Source organism: Theropithecus gelada, chromosome 6 (genome assembly GCF_003255815.1).
Source record: "Theropithecus gelada isolate Dixy chromosome 6, Tgel_1.0, whole genome shotgun sequence".
Taxonomy (NCBI): Eukaryota; Metazoa; Chordata; class Mammalia; order Primates; family Cercopithecidae; genus Theropithecus; species Theropithecus gelada.
The window spans coordinates 38658677-38676819 of record NC_037673.1 but is presented as its reverse complement, the minus strand read 5'-3'; the positions used below and the strand labels follow the sequence as shown (position 1 = coordinate 38676819).

General features: G+C 37.9%; 1 protein-coding gene across 3 annotated transcripts in view; it reads left to right on the top strand.

Moving 5' to 3' along the window:
- Positions 1–404: 404 nt before the first annotated feature.
- The window catches only part of RICTOR (RPTOR independent companion of MTOR complex 2), a 129101-nt gene continuing 111362 nt past the window's right edge, over positions 405–18143 (top strand). For all 3 annotated transcript variants that reach the window (XM_025388458.1, XM_025388457.1, XM_025388456.1), the window contains exons 1-2: positions 405–484; positions 655–702. Coding sequence is in view for 2 of the 3 variants with exons in the window: in XM_025388457.1 (XP_025244242.1) it covers positions 436–484; positions 655–702 (97 nt within the window). In the remaining variant the exon portion in view is untranslated. The remainder of the gene's footprint in view (positions 485–654; positions 703–18143) is intronic.

The window sequence follows — 18143 nt, the reverse complement described above, 5'->3', positions numbered from 1 at the left end:
TCAGTCTGTAGCAGGGCTTGAGAGCAAGCAGGAGACTGGCAGGCAGGCGAGGGCAGGTGGCCCGCCGGCCGCATTCCGGCCTCCTCCTCCCCGCTCGCCTGCGTTTGGACGACGGCTTCCGCGGCGGCCGAAGGGGAGCATCCTTTACGCTGCCAACTCGCATCAATGGGACTTTCCTCGTGGGAACTGCCCCTCCCGGCGGACGTGCCCTCCGGGTCCGGCGTGGGCGGGTGGGCTGGCGCAGCGAACTTCGTGCAGACCTTGGGGTCGGCTCAGTGCTCCTTCCGCGCCCGGGCAGAGACAGCACCACCAGCCGCCGTCGCCGCCTAGGGGGCGGGGGAGGTGCCGCGGGGGGCGGGTGCGGCGCGCGGGGAGGGGAAGGGGTTCTCGCGCGATTGGGCGAGGTTTCCGGTGTTGTGACTGAAACCCGTCAATATGGCGGCGATCGGCCGCGGCCGCTCTCTGAAGAACCTCCGAGTACGAGGTAAGCCCGCTGCAACCCTCACTCCCCGTCGCCTGGCGCCCGCCACCCCTGGCACTTGCCTTCCCCTGGCCCTGGGTGGGGGAGCGAGCCGGGGCGCTGGCCGGAGCCAGGGCAGCCGCAGCTGGCCTGAGAGCGAATCCTAATTGGGGCTGTGTGTCTGTTTCGCGCAGGGCGGAATGACAGCGGCGAGGAGAACGTCCCGCTGGATCTGACCCGAGGTAACGCGGGGCGCCGCGGGCGCCGGCGAGGGCGCGTTGCTGGGGAGGAGCCGGGTCCGGGGCTGGGGGCCAGAGGCAGGGGCGGGCCCCGCACGGGACCGGCGGGGTGCGGGTGGCAGAGCCGGAGCCCCGCCTGCCGGCCCCCGGGAGCCGAGCCCGGGTCCGCCTCTCCGGACCCATCCCCCTTCCCGGCGCCCGCTTCCCTCGCCCGAGCCCTTCTCCGGGCCTCGGGCTGCTGCGGGTGCGGGGGAGCCCCGAGTGAAACTCGGCAGACCCAGCGACCCTCTGGGCTCGAGCTCCGGCAGAGTGGTTTGCACCTATCCTGGAGTCCGGCAGCCCAAGCTGGGGGCAGCCGGAGGGAGGTAGAGGCTGTTATTTAGGTTGCAGGAGGATGTTTGAGGAAAGAGCGACCACATCCTGCCCTCCCCGTCCCCGGAGCAGAAGCCGGACCTGCTCGGTGTTTGCCGACTTCGTGACTGCTTTCCCCTTTGCCCACCGTCCTGTGGGGACCCGCAGCATTGATAACTCGGTAGTGAAACCTAGGACTGGTCATTACTGCTAAATGTCTGGTTTATGCTGTTTCCCTTCTGCTTCCCTTTCCCGGGCCGCTGGGACTGTAGTTGGCTAAAGACCGCCCCCTCACCCTGCTGCAGGTTCATTGTTTACCTTCTGCAGTGGAGATGGGTTTGTTTACACCTTCCGAACTGAGGAAACCCGGCTTATATTTTTAATGACCTAATCCCATTGCTAGCCAGTGTTTCTTGTATCACTCACAGTACTAGAATTTATTCGACATTATCTCGTTGAAGATTTAGTAGTTACGTACAAGATTCTTTTCTCTCCACGATAAACAGGATTTAGCCTGCTGATTCCGACGAAGTCATATTTCACACGGGCTGTAGCTTGGAGTGTAACCCGGTTCAGCTGTACAGAATCGGTTTCTGAGATCTATGAAACACCTTAGGAAGTAAACAAACAAAAAAAACTTGTAGACATTCTGTATGAGATCAGTTTTTTACGCTATGTCGTACCTGACGTAATGACTGTTATCTACAGTAATTTGTTAAACCTGGGCTCCTTGTTGGCTAAGGTGAGAGTGAAAGCGTAGTGCATTTTCTAATTTGTTTTATTTTGCATATCACAGTGTAAGATCACTGTTTTATAAACTGAGTGGTCAGCTTTCACTTAGCTACAAGAGTACATTTTTATAACTTAGTATTTTATTCTGAAAGTTCAGGGACTTAGTTTTGGGGGAACTAGGTCCCTTTACAAGCCAGTTTATAAAATATAATACAGTATAATAGAACTTAAGTCTTGGAAATGCCTACTAATTAGATTATCAGTGCACTGGTTTCCAACATTTTTTTCAGCAGATCGGTTTTGAGAATTAGTACAGAAAGATGTAAAGCTATTTACTCCTGTGCAACTGTTTGAAAACTTGGCTATAACATACATGTGAAAAATCTATGTAAAATAGATTTACTGGTAAACTTCCTAACAAGGATAATTTCTACAATTTCAGGTCTGTAAAAGATGTAATTAGTTGAGTGATTTAATTTATATGCAGGCATATGTGTTTTGGATGAAGGCGAAAGGGGCACTTAATAAATTTGAGTTTAACTTGTGCATTAAAAACCTGCTTAGATGTGGTGCTGGAAATAATATAGTTGTATTTTAAATTGAGTTCGTCGAGCTCATGTGTATAGTGGTTTCTCTGCTTGGTATCAAAATGTTGAGTTGTGGGAGAGCTTAGGTACGTATCTGTTTTGATAATTTTGGTTTACTCCAGTTTTACTGAGGCACACAGGTAACTCTGTTTACTATTTAAAATGCTATATTAACAGAATTTAGTAAGCACCTATGTCCATAGGTGTTTCCAGGTTAATATAAATAGTGCAGAAAATGCTGTTTCGGCTTGCCCTGACAAAATGTACTTCAGTTTGAAATAAAATATACACAGCCATTTAAAACTGATTGCAAAAATAAAGAGTGAGAGATTATATGAGATCTGTATTTCTAAATCATAAGGAAGTTTAGAATTAATCTGAATTAGTCATTTTATAGTGATACTATTGTTTTAAAAAGTTGCTGTTGTGACAAACATTTCGTTGTTCAAAGAAGGCTTGAAGAAAATTCATGAGGAATTAAAGTTTAGTAATAATTTGAGAACTGTGAGGCAGTTTGGGTTGCAGCTGAAGGGCAGCTGTTTGTGGATTAGATTACAGTATGTAAAAACATAAAGTTTGGGCAACCAAAAATTTTTTTGTTTAATGCCAAGGCAGTGTTTGCTTTTATTCTTATTGTTTTAATTTAATCTTTTAGAGATTCATTGTGTATATACCTAATACAGCTCATTGTAAAATAGAGGTCATGGTCATTGTAATCCCTAAAGGAGCCATCAATGTGTAGTGAGAAGAGAGTTGACTATAAAGTCAAATCATTCTGGGTTGTAACCTCAGCTGTGAGATTTAATAGTTGGGTAATTTGGGGCAAGTTATTTGACCTTGCTTTACTCCTGATTTCTTCATTTTTAAAAGAAGAGATAACTTCAAAGAGTTAAGAATGTGAAAAGTAAATGAGCTAGTTCTTAATTAAAATACTGGGCATAAGACCGGATACTTTGTGATATTTAACATTAGTTGCCTTCCTACATTGTGAAATCAGAATTGTAAAACTCACATTAAAAATACTTCAAACAGTTGTTTTGAGAATTATAAACTTGTTAATAAGGAATTATGGTATTCGAGCTTCTTTTTTTGAAACATACTGTTGTACTAATTGGGCATAGTCTATCTGAAGTTGAGTTCTTGAATACAGCAACTGTGAAGTAATCTGTGTCATTTCCAATAGATTAAGTGAAGTGCAATCTTTTATATTCACTTTGGATAAAATGTGATACTGTATTTCATAGAATCTTAGAATTTTTCTCCCTGACACCAGGAAATTTCATACTATTTTAATAATGACTTGGCTAGCTTTGCAAGCTTCTTGAGGCTCAGAAGAATTCTAAGTTTCATTGGTTTTGGTACCGGTGTTAGTGCTGTGGTTCATACATAGAGCACCTCAGTTAAAAATTGTTGATGGATTATTTTTTATCCAGTTTAGGAACTTCATTATAGTAGATTTTACAGTCAGTGTATTGGTTAATTGTTGCTTTCAGTTTTGTTCAGACGACTGCTTAATTTGTGAAAGTCCCCAATATTTGCTAATGATGTTATTAAATACTGTCTATAATGCATGCCAAAATGTATTTTGAAGCCCAAGTGCTTCCTCTTGCAATTTGTAATGCAAGGATAGACTGTCATTTCAGTCCAGTAGTGCATCTCTTACTGGTACTGAATCACTTGGAAAGATACAGTGTTCTTCCTGGGTAAACCCCTCCTGGTATACTTTAATTATTGTGTTCAAAGTGAATTCCCAGAACATGGACACACTAGTTCAAATATAATTATTAGAATATAATTTATTTAAAAGTACAGTTGAGTTTTACAATTTTTGATTAACCCCTTTACATTTCCACTAAGAACTAAAAAACTGTTTTGGTTGCTGTTTAATACCTAGAAAAGTAGAAAGGTTATCCGAAATGATGTAGATTTGAACCCTTTTTATTCTCTAATTTCTTCTAGTTAGGAGTTTACTCATTTGTTTAATCGTTCAGTTAGACAAAATGGACATTGACTGAACATCTGTTATATACCAGATGCTGAATTAACTGCTGGAAGAATAAAAATGAGGAAACTGTTTCCCCCTTTTAAGGGGTTCATTGGAATATGTAAGGAAATGATTGCAGATGGAAAAATAAATTAAGTCATCAAACTATATAGGAAACAAAGGTAATGCGATAGTAGCCAGAGGAGAGAATGATTGTCTGATGGGTAAAAGGATCAGAGAAGTCTCATAGAGGGGTTAAAATCTTAAAAGAATAATGGTGAACATAGTAGAAGGAAATATGTGCTCCCTTGGGAATATACTATACCCTGGGAAGGGGAAGGTTAGGAAGCAGAGGAGCTGCCTAGGGTGCTGCTGATATAATCTGACATGATAGAAGACGGGACCATGGCGTTGGCTACAGAAATGAAGTCAAATACATATTAAAATGGAAGAATTATCTAATTTGCTTTCTCCAGATTTCAGACTGATTTCGTAGTCCCCCCACTCTACGCAGTGAACTTTATTTCCTTATGAAAAAGGTAGAGGCTGCCCATCCAGTGTGAATTCCTCAATTGTCTCCCCAGACTTACTGTCTTTACTCTGATTCAGAGAATAAAGCATTTCTATTCCTTTCCAAGGGCAACTTGAAAAAACTTTTATGCTTCTAATACTGTTTCCTCAAGATTATTTGTAGAACTAAGATCTTCTCTTCATTTCTCCCTTCCAGTTGGCTTAGTTTTCTCATGTTCAGCAAGCAATTATTATGTTCCTCACATGGACCAGGTAACTATTCTAGTCATGGGCTGAAAGTGTGAGATACGGAGTGATGACAATATTACAAAACTGTTTTTTTTTATGAAGGCTCTACAGACAGAATAGTTTGTCTTCACTCCACAACTTTATTGCTTAACCACTAAACTCTTGTAAGCAAAACTCTCCCTCTGTACTGAAAATAATTTCTTAAAAGATGCTAGTAACCTCTTGCAAAATTTGTGGGCATTTTTAAGTTCCACATTCTGCTATTATAAATACTATTACTATAATACTAGCTTTGTGTCAGGCACTGATTTCATTATTTTACTTAATATTCAGCAACTGTTTTAGCTACACTTATTATCCCTGCTTTACAGTTGAGAATACAGGCTTTGAAATTTTGAAGGACCAAAACTCAGATAAGTAACTTAACCAGTGTCACAGGGCTTAGTGAGTGACTGGTATGTGTCTGGTAATCATCTCAGAGTTGTGATGTGTAAAACTTTGCACCCCAAAGTGTACCCGCTTTTCACATTCTAGGTATTTCTGCCATCCTCTATTATTCAAGCTAAAGATCCACTGCTTATCCTTTGTTGTGTTGCTAAACTCCTCTGATTTGCTTTTGAAATAGTTATTGAATTCAGTCTCTCCTGTTCCCATTGTCAGTTCATATCCTATTATGTCATCATGTGACAGTAACATCTTCTCACCTTTTTTCACTCGGTCTACTGTATGGCTGCCAGGATTATTTCCCAGAAATCTAGATTTGATCTTGTTTTTCTCTTAAATGAAAAAACAAAACAAAACACATGCACACATTTTCTAGGCTAATTGTTGCTCACAAAATACAGTCCACATTTCTTTAGCTTGGCATTCAAGGCCTTTTTTGATTTATTCCCATATGGTTTTCCTCTGTACTGTTTTAACCGTACACATGTCAATATATCTGCCTCTTTGCATAGTTCACTTTTTACACACAGTCCTTCTCAGAGGATTGGGGGAGAGTTTGCCAATTTAAAGCACCAACCCCCATTCCTCTTCTTTCTCTGTGGAGACTGTATGCCCCTACTTGACAATCTTTTAGTCAAAGAAGAATGTTTGCTATTCCTTGAACATGGCATGCAGTTTCACATTTGCTTGACCTTGCATAGGTATTTCCTTTGCCTTGAATTGCATTTCCAGCACAGTTTATCTATAGAGGTCCTAATTCTTTAAGGTTGAGGTCACATGCCACTTCTGGAGTTCCTTCCTTATCCCAGTGGGAATTTATTGCTTCCTTCTCTACTTTTTTACATCTTTATTTTATTCTTCTCTAAATTGCACTTACCATTGTCTTACTTTATCTCTTTGTCCAGTTTCTTCCCCCTTCACTAGATCTTTAGCTTCTTGAGGGCAGGAGTCCTGTTTTACCCATTTTTAACATCTCCTACCCCCAGCATCTATCAGATAATCACTGAAGCATTAATTGACTGGAAAAAGGGAGTGAGAGACATGGGAAAAGGAATAGTACAGTATTAAGGAGATTAGAAGGAAAAGAGTGCTTTAAGTTTGCTGTCCTGAGGGACAATGAAATTGGTGGTGCCGTAAAATGGAGAAGTCATTTGGGGAAGGATGATAATGAGTTCAGCTTTGCACCTTGAATTTCAGGTGATTATATAAATATGTAAAAGGTGGCAGAAAATACTAGAATGGAGGTTTTAGTTGTTCTGAATTTCTGATCTGATTGCTGTGTGTATAAGAGGTTGAGAAAGGGGATATAAATGGAGAAAGAGCTTAAGATTTGAATGTTTGAGGATAGATAAGATGATGAGGGTGTATATCATAGGGTAGGAATCAATAAGAAGAAAGGAGTCAACAGAAGAGAAGAGAGAAGATTGTGATCTCTTAAGCTAAAACAGTTTGGATATTTGTCCCCACCCAAATCTCATGTTGAATTGTAATCCCCCGTGCTGGAGGTGGGGCTTGGTGGGAGGTGTTTGGGCCATGGGAGTGGATCCCTCATGGCTTGGTGGTGTTTTTGTGATAGTGAGTTCTAGCAAGATCTGATTGTTTAAAAGTGTGTGGCCCTCTTACTCTTTCTCACTCCCACTTTACCATGTCAGATGCCTACTTGTGCTTCACCTTCCATCTTGAGGAAAAGCGCCCCGAGGCCTCCCTAGAAGCAGATGCTGGCACCGTGCTGCCTGTATAGCCTACAGAACCAATAGCCAATCAAATTTCTTTTCTTTTAAATTACCCAGTCTCAGATATTTCTTTATAGCAGTGCAAGAACAGCCTATTACAGAAAATTGGTAAGTGGGAGTGGAGCACTGCTCTAAAGATACCTGAAAATATGGAAACAGCTTTGAAACTGGGTAACAGGCAGAGGTTGGAAGAGTTTGGAGGACTCAGAAGAAGACAGAAAAATGAGGGAAAGTTTGGAACTCCTTAGAGACTAGTTGAATGGTTGTGATCAAAATGCTGGTAGTGGTACGGACAATGAAGTCTATGATGATGAGGTGTCAGGTGGAAATGAAGAACTTAGTAGGAACTGGAGCAAAGGTCACCCTCATTATGCTTTAGCAAAGCATTTGGCTGCATTCTCTTCATGCTGTAGGCACCTGTGGAAGTTTGAACTTAAGAGTGATGACCTCTGGTATCTGGCAGAAGAAATGTCTAAGCAGCAAAGTGTTCAAGATGTGTCCTGGATGCTGCTAACAGCCCATGCTCAGATGTAGGAGCAAAGAAATGACTTAAAGTTGGAACTTCTTTTTAAACAGGAAGCAGTACATAAAGGTTTGGAAAATTTGCAGCCTAGCCATGTGGCAAAGAAAAAGCTTTTTCAGGGGAGGAATTCAGGCAGGCTGTAGAGCAACCACTTGCTAGAGATATTTGCATAATTAAATGGATGCCAAAGTGCTGATACCCATGACATTGGAGAAAAGGCCTTCAAGGCATTTTAGAGACCTTGACAGCAGCCCCTCTCATCGTAAGCCCAGAGGCCTAGGAAGAAAGAATGGTTTTGTGTGCCTGGACCAGGCCGGTGCTTGCTGCCTTGCACAGCCTCAAGACAACTGCTCCCTGCATCCCAGCCACTCAGTCTTCCAGCCTTGCTCAAAGGGGCCCAGGTACAGTTCGGGCTGCTACTTCAAAGGGTGCAAGCCATAAGACTTGATGGCTTCCACATGGTATTAAGCCTGCAGGTGCACAGAATGCAAGAATTGAGGCTTGGGAGCCTCTGCCTAGATTTCAGAGGATGTATGAGAAAGCCTGGGTGTCTAGGCAGAAGCCTGCTGCAGGGATGGAGCCCTCACAGAGAATCTCTATTAGGGTGGGGCCAAGGGGAAATGTGGAGTTGGAGCCCCCCAGAGTCCCCAGTGGGGCACTGCCTAATGGAGCTGTGAGAAGGGGCCTACCATCCTCCAGACCACAGAATGGTAGCTTGACTGGCAGTTTGCGTGCTCTACCTGGAGAAGCCACAGGCATTCAACTAAAACTTGTGAGAGCATTCCTGGGGCAACCCTGCAAAGCCACAGGGCAAAGCTGCCCAAAGCCGTGGGAGCCTACCCTTTGCAGCAGTGTGCCTTGAATGTAGAACACAGAGTCAAAAGAGATTATTTTGGAGCTTTAAGATTTAATGACTGCCCTGCTGGGGTTTGAACTTGCATGGGGCTTGTAGCCCCTTTCTTTTGGTTGATTTCTCCTTTTTGAAATGGCAGTGTTTATCCAATGCCTATATCCCCATTGTATCTTGGGAGTAAATAACTTGTTTGTGACTTTACAGCCTCATAAGTGGAAGGGACTTGCCTTGTTTCAGATGAGACTGTGGACTTTGTAGTTGATGCTGGAATGAGTTAAGACTTTGGGAGACTGTTGGGAAGGCATGAGTTTATTTTGCAGTGTGAGGAGGACATGAGATTTGGGAGGGGCCATGGGCAGAATGATATAGTTTGGATATTTGTCCCCACCCAAATCTCATCTTGAATTGTAATCTCCAATGCTGGAGATGGGGCATGGTGGGAGGTGTTTGGGTCATGGGAGTGGATCCCTCATGGCTTGGTGCTATCTTCGTGATAGTAAGTTTTCACAAAATCTGGTTATTTAAAAGTGTGTGACTCCTCCCCCCAGCTCTCTCTTGCTACTGCTCTGCCATGTGAGATGCCTACACACGCTTTGTCTTTGCTATGAGTAGAAGCTCCCTGAGGCCACCCCAGAAGCAAGTACTGGTGCCTTGCTTCCTGTATAGGCTGCAGAAATGATAGCCAATTGAACCTCATTTCTTATAAATTACCCAGTCTTAGGTGTTTCTTTGTAAGAATGCAAGAATGGCCTGATACGTAAGCCAAAAGAAGAGTTTTGAATTGAAGGGGATGCTAGACTGTTGTATCGAAGTTGAAGTCCAGAGAACGAGGTTCTACTTTAATCTGAGGAAGATGTGGCATGCTGTTTTACCTATCTGGGCTTCTATCTCCTCACCTCTAAAATGCATACTACTTTATACTTGTAGCACTTAGCCTTTTATCTTTATAATTCTCACATATCACTACAGACCTGGAATATTGAAAAGGTTAAAAAGAAAGCATTTGTAGCCTTATTAAATCACTGTGAGTAGTATTCCCACAAACAATAATGAATACATGTAGGAGTGGTGGTATTTCATAGCACTTTAAACTTAAATTACAGTCAACTCTCAATTTCCTTTTAATGATCAACCTGCAGTGACTTGCTGCCTCCTCCTGCTTCCAAGTGTCAGGCTACCAAGAGTAAGACTGCAAAAATCTCAGTGGGGTGAGCGAATGATTTGCTTGCCTGTATATCTGTGCCTCTGTCACCAAGCTATTAAATACAGTCCATTCTCAATTACCTGCCTTAAAAAGATGAATAATGGTAGAAGAATGCTAAATATATAATCTAAAATATTTATATTGGTGAGAAAATATTTTATGTTCCTTTCTCTCCCACAATAGATTGATGTATTTTTCTTCTACATTTTATTTGAATTTTTAGCACAGATTTTTGTTTCCTAAGCAAATACTGTTAGTGGAAGAACATAAACAGGTTAAAATATTTGTTAGATAAGCTGTATGAATAATTGAAGTTGACTGTTAATGCTTTTTGGGTCATATACAGATACTGTTATTTGTGGTTTTTTTGTTACAGTGGCCAGGTTAAAGTTGAATGGCTCCTTAAAAATTATGTCTGTACAACAAATGTAGTTATAAAATTACACAGACATAAAAGTAAATTGAAAATAATTATGTAAAACTAGTTAATATGTATAAAATTCATATACCCAAAGTAATAGGGTTGAAAGATAACCTAAATATAAGTATATTCTTCATATTCCTCTTTTAGAGGCTTCCAGCCAGATTGCATAAACTGAGCAATGTACCTGGAATGATGAAATTTATATAAAATATAAAATTGAGGATATTCTGACGCTTTAAACATATCCTGTTAAAGATGTCGGTAAGAAATACAGAAAACATTTTTTTAACCTTAATTACCTGGATTTTCAAGAATCTGGCTCCTTCAATTACTTTTCCTTTTTTTTTTTTTAACCCCATTGTGTTAATTTGGATTTGTAATGATTTTATTAATGTCAACCAGTATAGTTTTGATGACATGGGTTAATTGTATTTATATATATATTTTATGATCACATGGGTTAGTTAATACTGTTGTGATTGAGGAAGGCATATATCTTCCTTCAGGGAGTTTCTGTTGGGATATAGCTATATCAGTGTACAGTTAAAAGACAGTAGTATTTGAAGCACATGCCAGTTATCTTTGTAAGGGACTCTGATAGCTAGAGGAATTCAGAAAAAATGGGAGATCAGTAAGGAATGACCTAGAAGGAAGATCTCTTCGAAGTGAGGATATAATGACACTTGTAAGACTTTTGCATAAAAGAGTAGCACTCTGCACCAGGGTTTTAAAACTTATAACTTAATTTTTTGAATGAACATTTTCCTGGTACATTATTTAGTATTTCAAGATAATGTTGAGAAAAAGTTAGCGATAAGTTTTGTATTCCTGTATATAAATTCCTTAACTGTTGAAGAATGATTACATTACAGACAGGCTCTTCTGGCCTTAGAAGGTACTGCTGGACTGAAAGATTTGGGGCACACTGTGAAATACTAATTGTTTGTGTGTACTTGTGACTATGAGTCTATAAATGTCTGCATTCCAGACTCCAGCATAAATAATTAGTAATATTTTTCTTCCATTGTTTTGTAGTGCATATGTCTCGCACCTTCAGTAATACTGTTTAATGGAAGGAGTATGTATGTTCAAAGGCCTTTGTAAATTTATCAAACTTGTTTCTAGAAGTATGCAGTCTGGAAATAGAGGATATAAGTGGGGTGGGTGGTGTTTTTGTTTTGTTCTACACTAAAATCACCAGATTTTCTGATCTCAAAATTTAAACATGTAACCTGACAGTCAGAATATTTGAAATGAAGATTATCCTGAGAACCACAGAATGTTTCATTGCCAAATTCAGACACCCTACCCAGCTCTCTAGTGATTTAGGTACAGGATAAATAGTGTTTGTGGAAATTATTGCATTATTATAGCAGCAAAACAGGACTTCAGGGATTTTAGTCATCTTGCATTGAATCCAGTGAAATTTCATGTGTTTTTTATAATGAATAGAGAATGAAGAGACATAGAAGCTATAAACAAAGAAGGTTGCCAAGTAATTTAGTTACTAAGAAGCAACAGCTTGTCAGATAAAAGTGTATTTAGCTGTTTTAGCTGTGTGCACATACATATTTTTGTCAGTAGTTTCATACTTCAAATCACATCTTAAAATAGTATTGCTAATTATTTCCATGCTTAGTGTTCGACCCTCATATACTAAAATTTTTAATTGCACTTTTTTCCACTCATAATTCTATAATGCACTTTCTAATATTCACCACACTACCATCACCACCACCCCCCTCCCTCAAGAAGAAAAAAAAAGGAAAAATGAAAAACTCTGAGGGGAATGGAGTTGCAGGGAGAGACTCCAGTGGTTGGAAACACCTTTTGAGGTAGGTGAGCTGTGAACTCTTAACATTTAGCTATGTGGTAAAGTTTCTGGATAAGTAACCAGGTAGCAGGTGGAATATTGTGAAACTGTTTGTTGAGTGTATGTGTTGTAAGTTTTTAATCATATCTATCACATGTATTAGTATAAAATTATAATAATGGATGTTTGAATACTAAGCTATTTCCTACCTTGTTTATTTAGAGTGATTTATTACTGTTAGCTATAACTTTCAGTGGTGTTTTCGAATGGCCTAACAGTACAAAGCGGGTCAGATTAATTCTTATGTCATATAAGGTTTCATATGTTATATAAGAATAATTCTTACATGACATAACAATTTGTAGTGAGTTAAATTTTAGATTGGAATAGTTTTTAAAATACTTAAACCACCTTATTTTAATAAGAACCTTAACATTGTCTTTTTTTCTCATGGGAAAGTTTGTTGTTTCATGGTCATGTTTCAACATTGTTTTGAATACACAAGTATATATTATTGTTTTACCTAGCAGAATGAAAAAAGTTATATATTTGAAAGGATTCTGATTGTTCTTCATATCAAAATTAAAAGGAGATGATTAAGAGATTCGGGTAAACTGTGGCAGTTGCCTTTTGCTATGCATTGTTTCTTTTAACAGTTACTTTGTTTTACTAAAAAACTCTACTTGATTTTTGATTCCTGGAGGAATTTTTTGCATACATCAATAATTGTTTTTATATTGGAAAAGTACCACAGAGAAAAAGTGTAATTACCTTCAAAACAAATATATTGCTGCTTTAAAACAAATATATTGTGTTCAACTGGAGTGTGTGAATATGTATGAATTTTGGATACGTATGTGCATATAAAAATCTAATGTTTGTTTTTAAGAATATTTGGAAGCTACTTTAGAAATTAGTAGACCCCCCTCAAAGCAGGAATTTTCTCTGCAATATCAGACAGCTGTCATCCACCATCACTCAAACCTTCCACTCATGGGTAGGTTATTCACAATGGTTTGTTCCTTTGTTGAGCAGTTTGTTAATAAAACTCTTACATTGATTTAGTAAAAAATCTAATGAAAGAATAACTTTCTGCAGTTAGTCCTAGTTCTTTTATTTGGTAAGTTTTTGCAAATAAAAAGTAGTAGATGTAATCAGGCTGGACACTGCTGTATGCTATTAAGAGATCTGGTTACCCTTCTCTTCTTATACACATGCCACTCACCAAGTATTTATTGAGTACTGGTTATGTGTCCAGCATTGTTGTAAGTGGTAAATGTTTAATTGTCTTTGAACACAAGAAATAGTAGCAGCAGCTTCCATATTTTGAATAATGTATGTTGGGGAGTGTGTTAAAAACATTACTTAAATTCCCATTGTCTTGCTGCATACTTAGGAGGATATGTGTTAATACACCTGTGTAACTGATGAGGAAAATGGGGCGATGCCTAACTAGCCCAAGGTCATATAGGTATTATGAGAGAGAGACAGGTGGGGTTCAGACTCCTTTCTTTGTTTCTGATTCTAAAACCCATGCATTTAACCCTTCGCAGTCTTCCCAAAGATAGCATCACGTAGAAGATAAATCACATGGCTAGGACTAAATGAGTATTATATGTATTGTAGAGTATTGATTTGGAACCCCCAGGAACCAGGTTATTAACTGAGATCTGAAATGTGTAGCCATTTCGATACAATTATTTCTAGAGCTGATTCCTGTTTTTTTTTTCTAACTTGAGAAAATACTAGCTATTAACTTGAGAAAAAGTTAAAATATGTTAACTTTTTCTCCTTGGCTAGCGTCATCATTATGAATATTGATTTTTGTATTGGGGGTGGGCTGAAGACAATTTATTACTACCCTCTGTAATACCTCACTGCTCTTTTGATTCCTATATGCCTCTGCGTTACTTTTGGCTGCCACTTTACAATGCAGTTATTATCCCTATGTTTAGTGGTGCTTTAATTCTTTATTTTTTTTTTTTTACTTTTATTGTGCTGTAGAATGGCAACTGTAAGTGTGGACTTACGCTAGTTTACATAAAATAGGATAAATAGGTTGTGATTATGAAGAATTAAGAGGCCCTGCTGTGCATAAGATATGTGAATAAACTTGGTGGTGATACATACTTTGAATTTTTATTGTCATTTTTTGGAGTGCTTACATTTGAGTACTGGTTTTCCAAATAGGTAATTGCCTCATAGCATAGTTCAAAATAGGTGAAGTATGACTTGATAGAGAGTTGGCTTATATGTATGTAATATGGATAATAGGATTATATGAAGATAGCTAATAAGTTACAAAATATGGCTAATATGGACAAAATAACATCTAATAGGGTACTGACTGCATGGTGTGAAGACAGTCTAGTATTGACTAAAAGCATGGTATTGGACCCAGACAGATCTGGATTTGAATCTTGATCCTGCCTTTGAGAAGTTTTGGGCTCTGGACAAGTTGCCTTTTCTGAGCATGTTTCTTCATCTCCTTTTGAGATAACACTTATTTGAGAATTGAAGGAAATGTTTGTAAAATATTTTTTACAGTTTTAGCACATAGATATAAAGAAATAGATATACGTGTTCTTATTTGTATGGTCAATAAAAGCAAAAGAGATGAGAATAGAGAGATTGATATGAGCTAGAAAAAAATCATAGAAAGTGGAGGATTGTTTCAACCTTGGATGGGTAGAATGTAGTTAAATCTAGAGAAAATAGGGCTTGAATAAAAACATGAAACATTTTCCTGAAAGGAACCATAAGAATATAGAATTTTATGTGGGGAGGGGACAGGAGGGAGGGATAGCATTAGAAAATATACCTAATGTAAATGATGAGTTAATGGGTACACCACACCAACATGGCACATGTATACATATGTAACAAACCTGCATGTTGTGCATATGTACCCTAGAACTTAAAGTGTAATAATAAAAAAAAAGAAAAAAGAAAAAAAAGAAATAAATAAAACCTATTAATACAGAAAAAAAAAGAATATAGAATTTTAGTATTAGATTTGTAGGATAAGGGTAAGTTGTTGAGGACCTTCAGAACTACAGAGAAGACAGTAGATGTTATATAAAAATTTTCCTTTATTGAAAGATAGCATAGATCCAAAAAGTCTGTTATAAATGTACAGTTCTGAGAATTTTGACAAATTGAACACATGGGGAATCAGAACCCAGATCAAGAAACATAATATTGCAAAACCCTGGAAGCTCCCATTCTATTTCCTTCCAGGCACTACTTCCCCAGCCAAGGAAGGCACTATCCTGACCTTTAATGCCATAGATTAGTTCAGCCTGTTTTTGAACTTTTTAAATGAGTACATCTTTGAGTGCTCAGAGTATGTACTCTTATTTATCACCGTAGATTACTTTAGTCTGTTTTCGAACTTTATAAAATGTACTCATGCAGTAGATGTACTCTTTTTATAAAGTTCAAAAACAGGCCAAACTAATCTATGGTGATAAGTAAGAGTGTATACTCTTTTGTATCTGCCTTCTTATATCTGATGTTATGTCTTATCACCATGTTGTATATAGAGAGTTAAAGTTATTTTAATCTAAGTCTGCTCATGTGTATCAGGTATGTTATGATGTGGATGGATTCCTTAGGATTGGCAGTGGGTTTATATGAGTGGACAAAGTTTGAAGTAATTACAGTAATTCCACCTTAATTTAAAAATTTTAAATAATCTTCTCCATTTCTCTTCTCTGTCTTCAGCCTGACCTTTTCATTGAACAGGTTTTGGCCAGTTAATAATATATCTAGATAGGTGAATTTTTATTTTTGAATGACTGTTAAATGAAAAATAATCAAATTACTTATAAAGACTTCAAAACTACAGATTAGAAAGTTGAAAAAATTAGAATTGCAATCTAGTAGAAGTTTTGTGTTGACCTAATTGTGTTTCTGGGATGATTACGAAAATCAATTTAGTATTTCTACAGAGAAAAAGGGAAGATGATAAACATTGTTTGATCCTCAGTTCGACAATATGCTCACGTGAAAATATCAATATTTGTTAATATGTTAGATTTACAACATGCAATTGTAATTGTGCATCAAAGTAGAAAAGTTAGAATACAAAATAGAGATGCTTCTATGTGAAAGAGCATACATATATAAATATCTTTTCTGATTCTCTATTTTAAGAGCTCAAAATGAACCATTAGAACTGTGTTGTACGACTCCAGGTTTCACATAAGAGAGAATTAATAAAGTAATGTCCTGGATTTTCTAATAGATATGTTAGAACTTTATTAGACTGAGAGTATCTAACATCCCATTGATACTTAACAACCTATCTCTGTGTGATTGTTTCTCTTTCTACCTTGTTTTTCTCAGTTTCTCTCATTGCTTTCTGTTTCTATTTTGCTATTTCTAGCCTTTCTTCAGACAGCCCTTTAAATAGAACATGCTATATAGATGAATTATATTTTTCTTTTGTTGTACTTCATACTTTTTTATGTTCCTTGATTTAAAATAAGTTTTAATATTTAGATTTTTTTGTTGTTTTCAGTGATTTTTTTTCCCCCTAAGAAATAGTGTCGTGAGAGTTGGAATAGGAAAAGATTCCACTGCCTTTCTTTTGGTGCTTGTGTCCGAGAAATTTAAACCAAGTATTTTGTAGGAAATCAATTAAATATCTGACAGCAACTTGGCAATGTGTGTTGTTTAGCATAGACTTTTAAAATAAAGAAAATTTTTACTTATTTTAGTATGCAGAAGCACTAAGTAAATATGAAAGTGAAACAAAAATACTGAAGTGTAGAAGGTGAAGTTTCTGATGAAGTACATTTTCTAAATGCTGATAAATATTAGTATTAATTTATTTTAAATACTTGAAGTGTATTAAATTTTTATGCATACACTCTTTGAAAGTGTGGAAAACAATGAGTTGGGAATTTCCTGAAGATGGGAACACTTAATATAACTTTGACAGATCCTTGCTGACTCTGAGTCTGGACTATTTAGTTCACTAAGCAGATTTAAACTGAGTGTAGATTATTAGCTACCAAAAGAATACTTGTTTTTAGTGGTGAATTTTAAGTGATTGCTTGATTCTATTAAGAGTGATATAATGCAGTAAATGTATATTTTTAACCAGGATTGTATTATTTATTGCTCTTATATACACCAACACATCATTTTCCTTTTTCCAACCATTTTAAATGACTTTCCATAGAATAAAGCTGAAGTAGTGCAGTAACCTGATGACTGTTCCACATGATCTGAACTTTGTCTAAAGTGATATTTTGATTATTAAAATATTACTAAATGTAGTTTATGGAGTGATGGATTAATTTAGCAGACATCCCAGAAATTATATACTTACTAAGTAGTTGTTGTTTTCTTTTAAGCATTCTTGCAAGGGACAGGATCAATGGAACCAACATCATTGGTTCCATTGATGTTGTTATTGTTCAAAACATTTTAAAATTCTACTAGTGAAGATTGCTAAAGTTTGTAAGGCCTTTATGGTTATCCTTTATATTATTAGTCCTTCAAGTTGCCGTTTGGTTTGTCCTTCGAGGATGAATTGGAGTTTGGGAAATGGTCAGATATAATCGGGCTCAAATTTGGGAAGTTATTAATTCATTAATTTATTCACTCATGTATTGGAAAGTAATGCATTGAGTACCTGCTCTTTTCTCGGCACTGTTTTACATACTGGAAGGTGGTATTTGCAGGGTAGGTAATTAGTTTTAAATAAATTACCACTGTATGCAGTACTGCTATTGTAATCTAGTCCCTGACTACCTCTACTACCATTCTCATTTCCTAACTCTCCCCTGATTCACTGTGTTTAGTGAAATAATTTCTGTGCTGGTCATTCCTAATCATATTTTCTTCGACCCAAATTTGTACTTTATCATATTCTTTATGGATTGTTTTTCCTCCTATATTTGTATTACTTACTCCCTCACTCTGTTTAACTCTGTTCAAATGTCACCTTATCATCAGTGAGGCCTTCTCTGATCACTGTATCTCAAGTAGCTCCTCTCTCTGTCACTTGTCTTTTTTTTTTTTT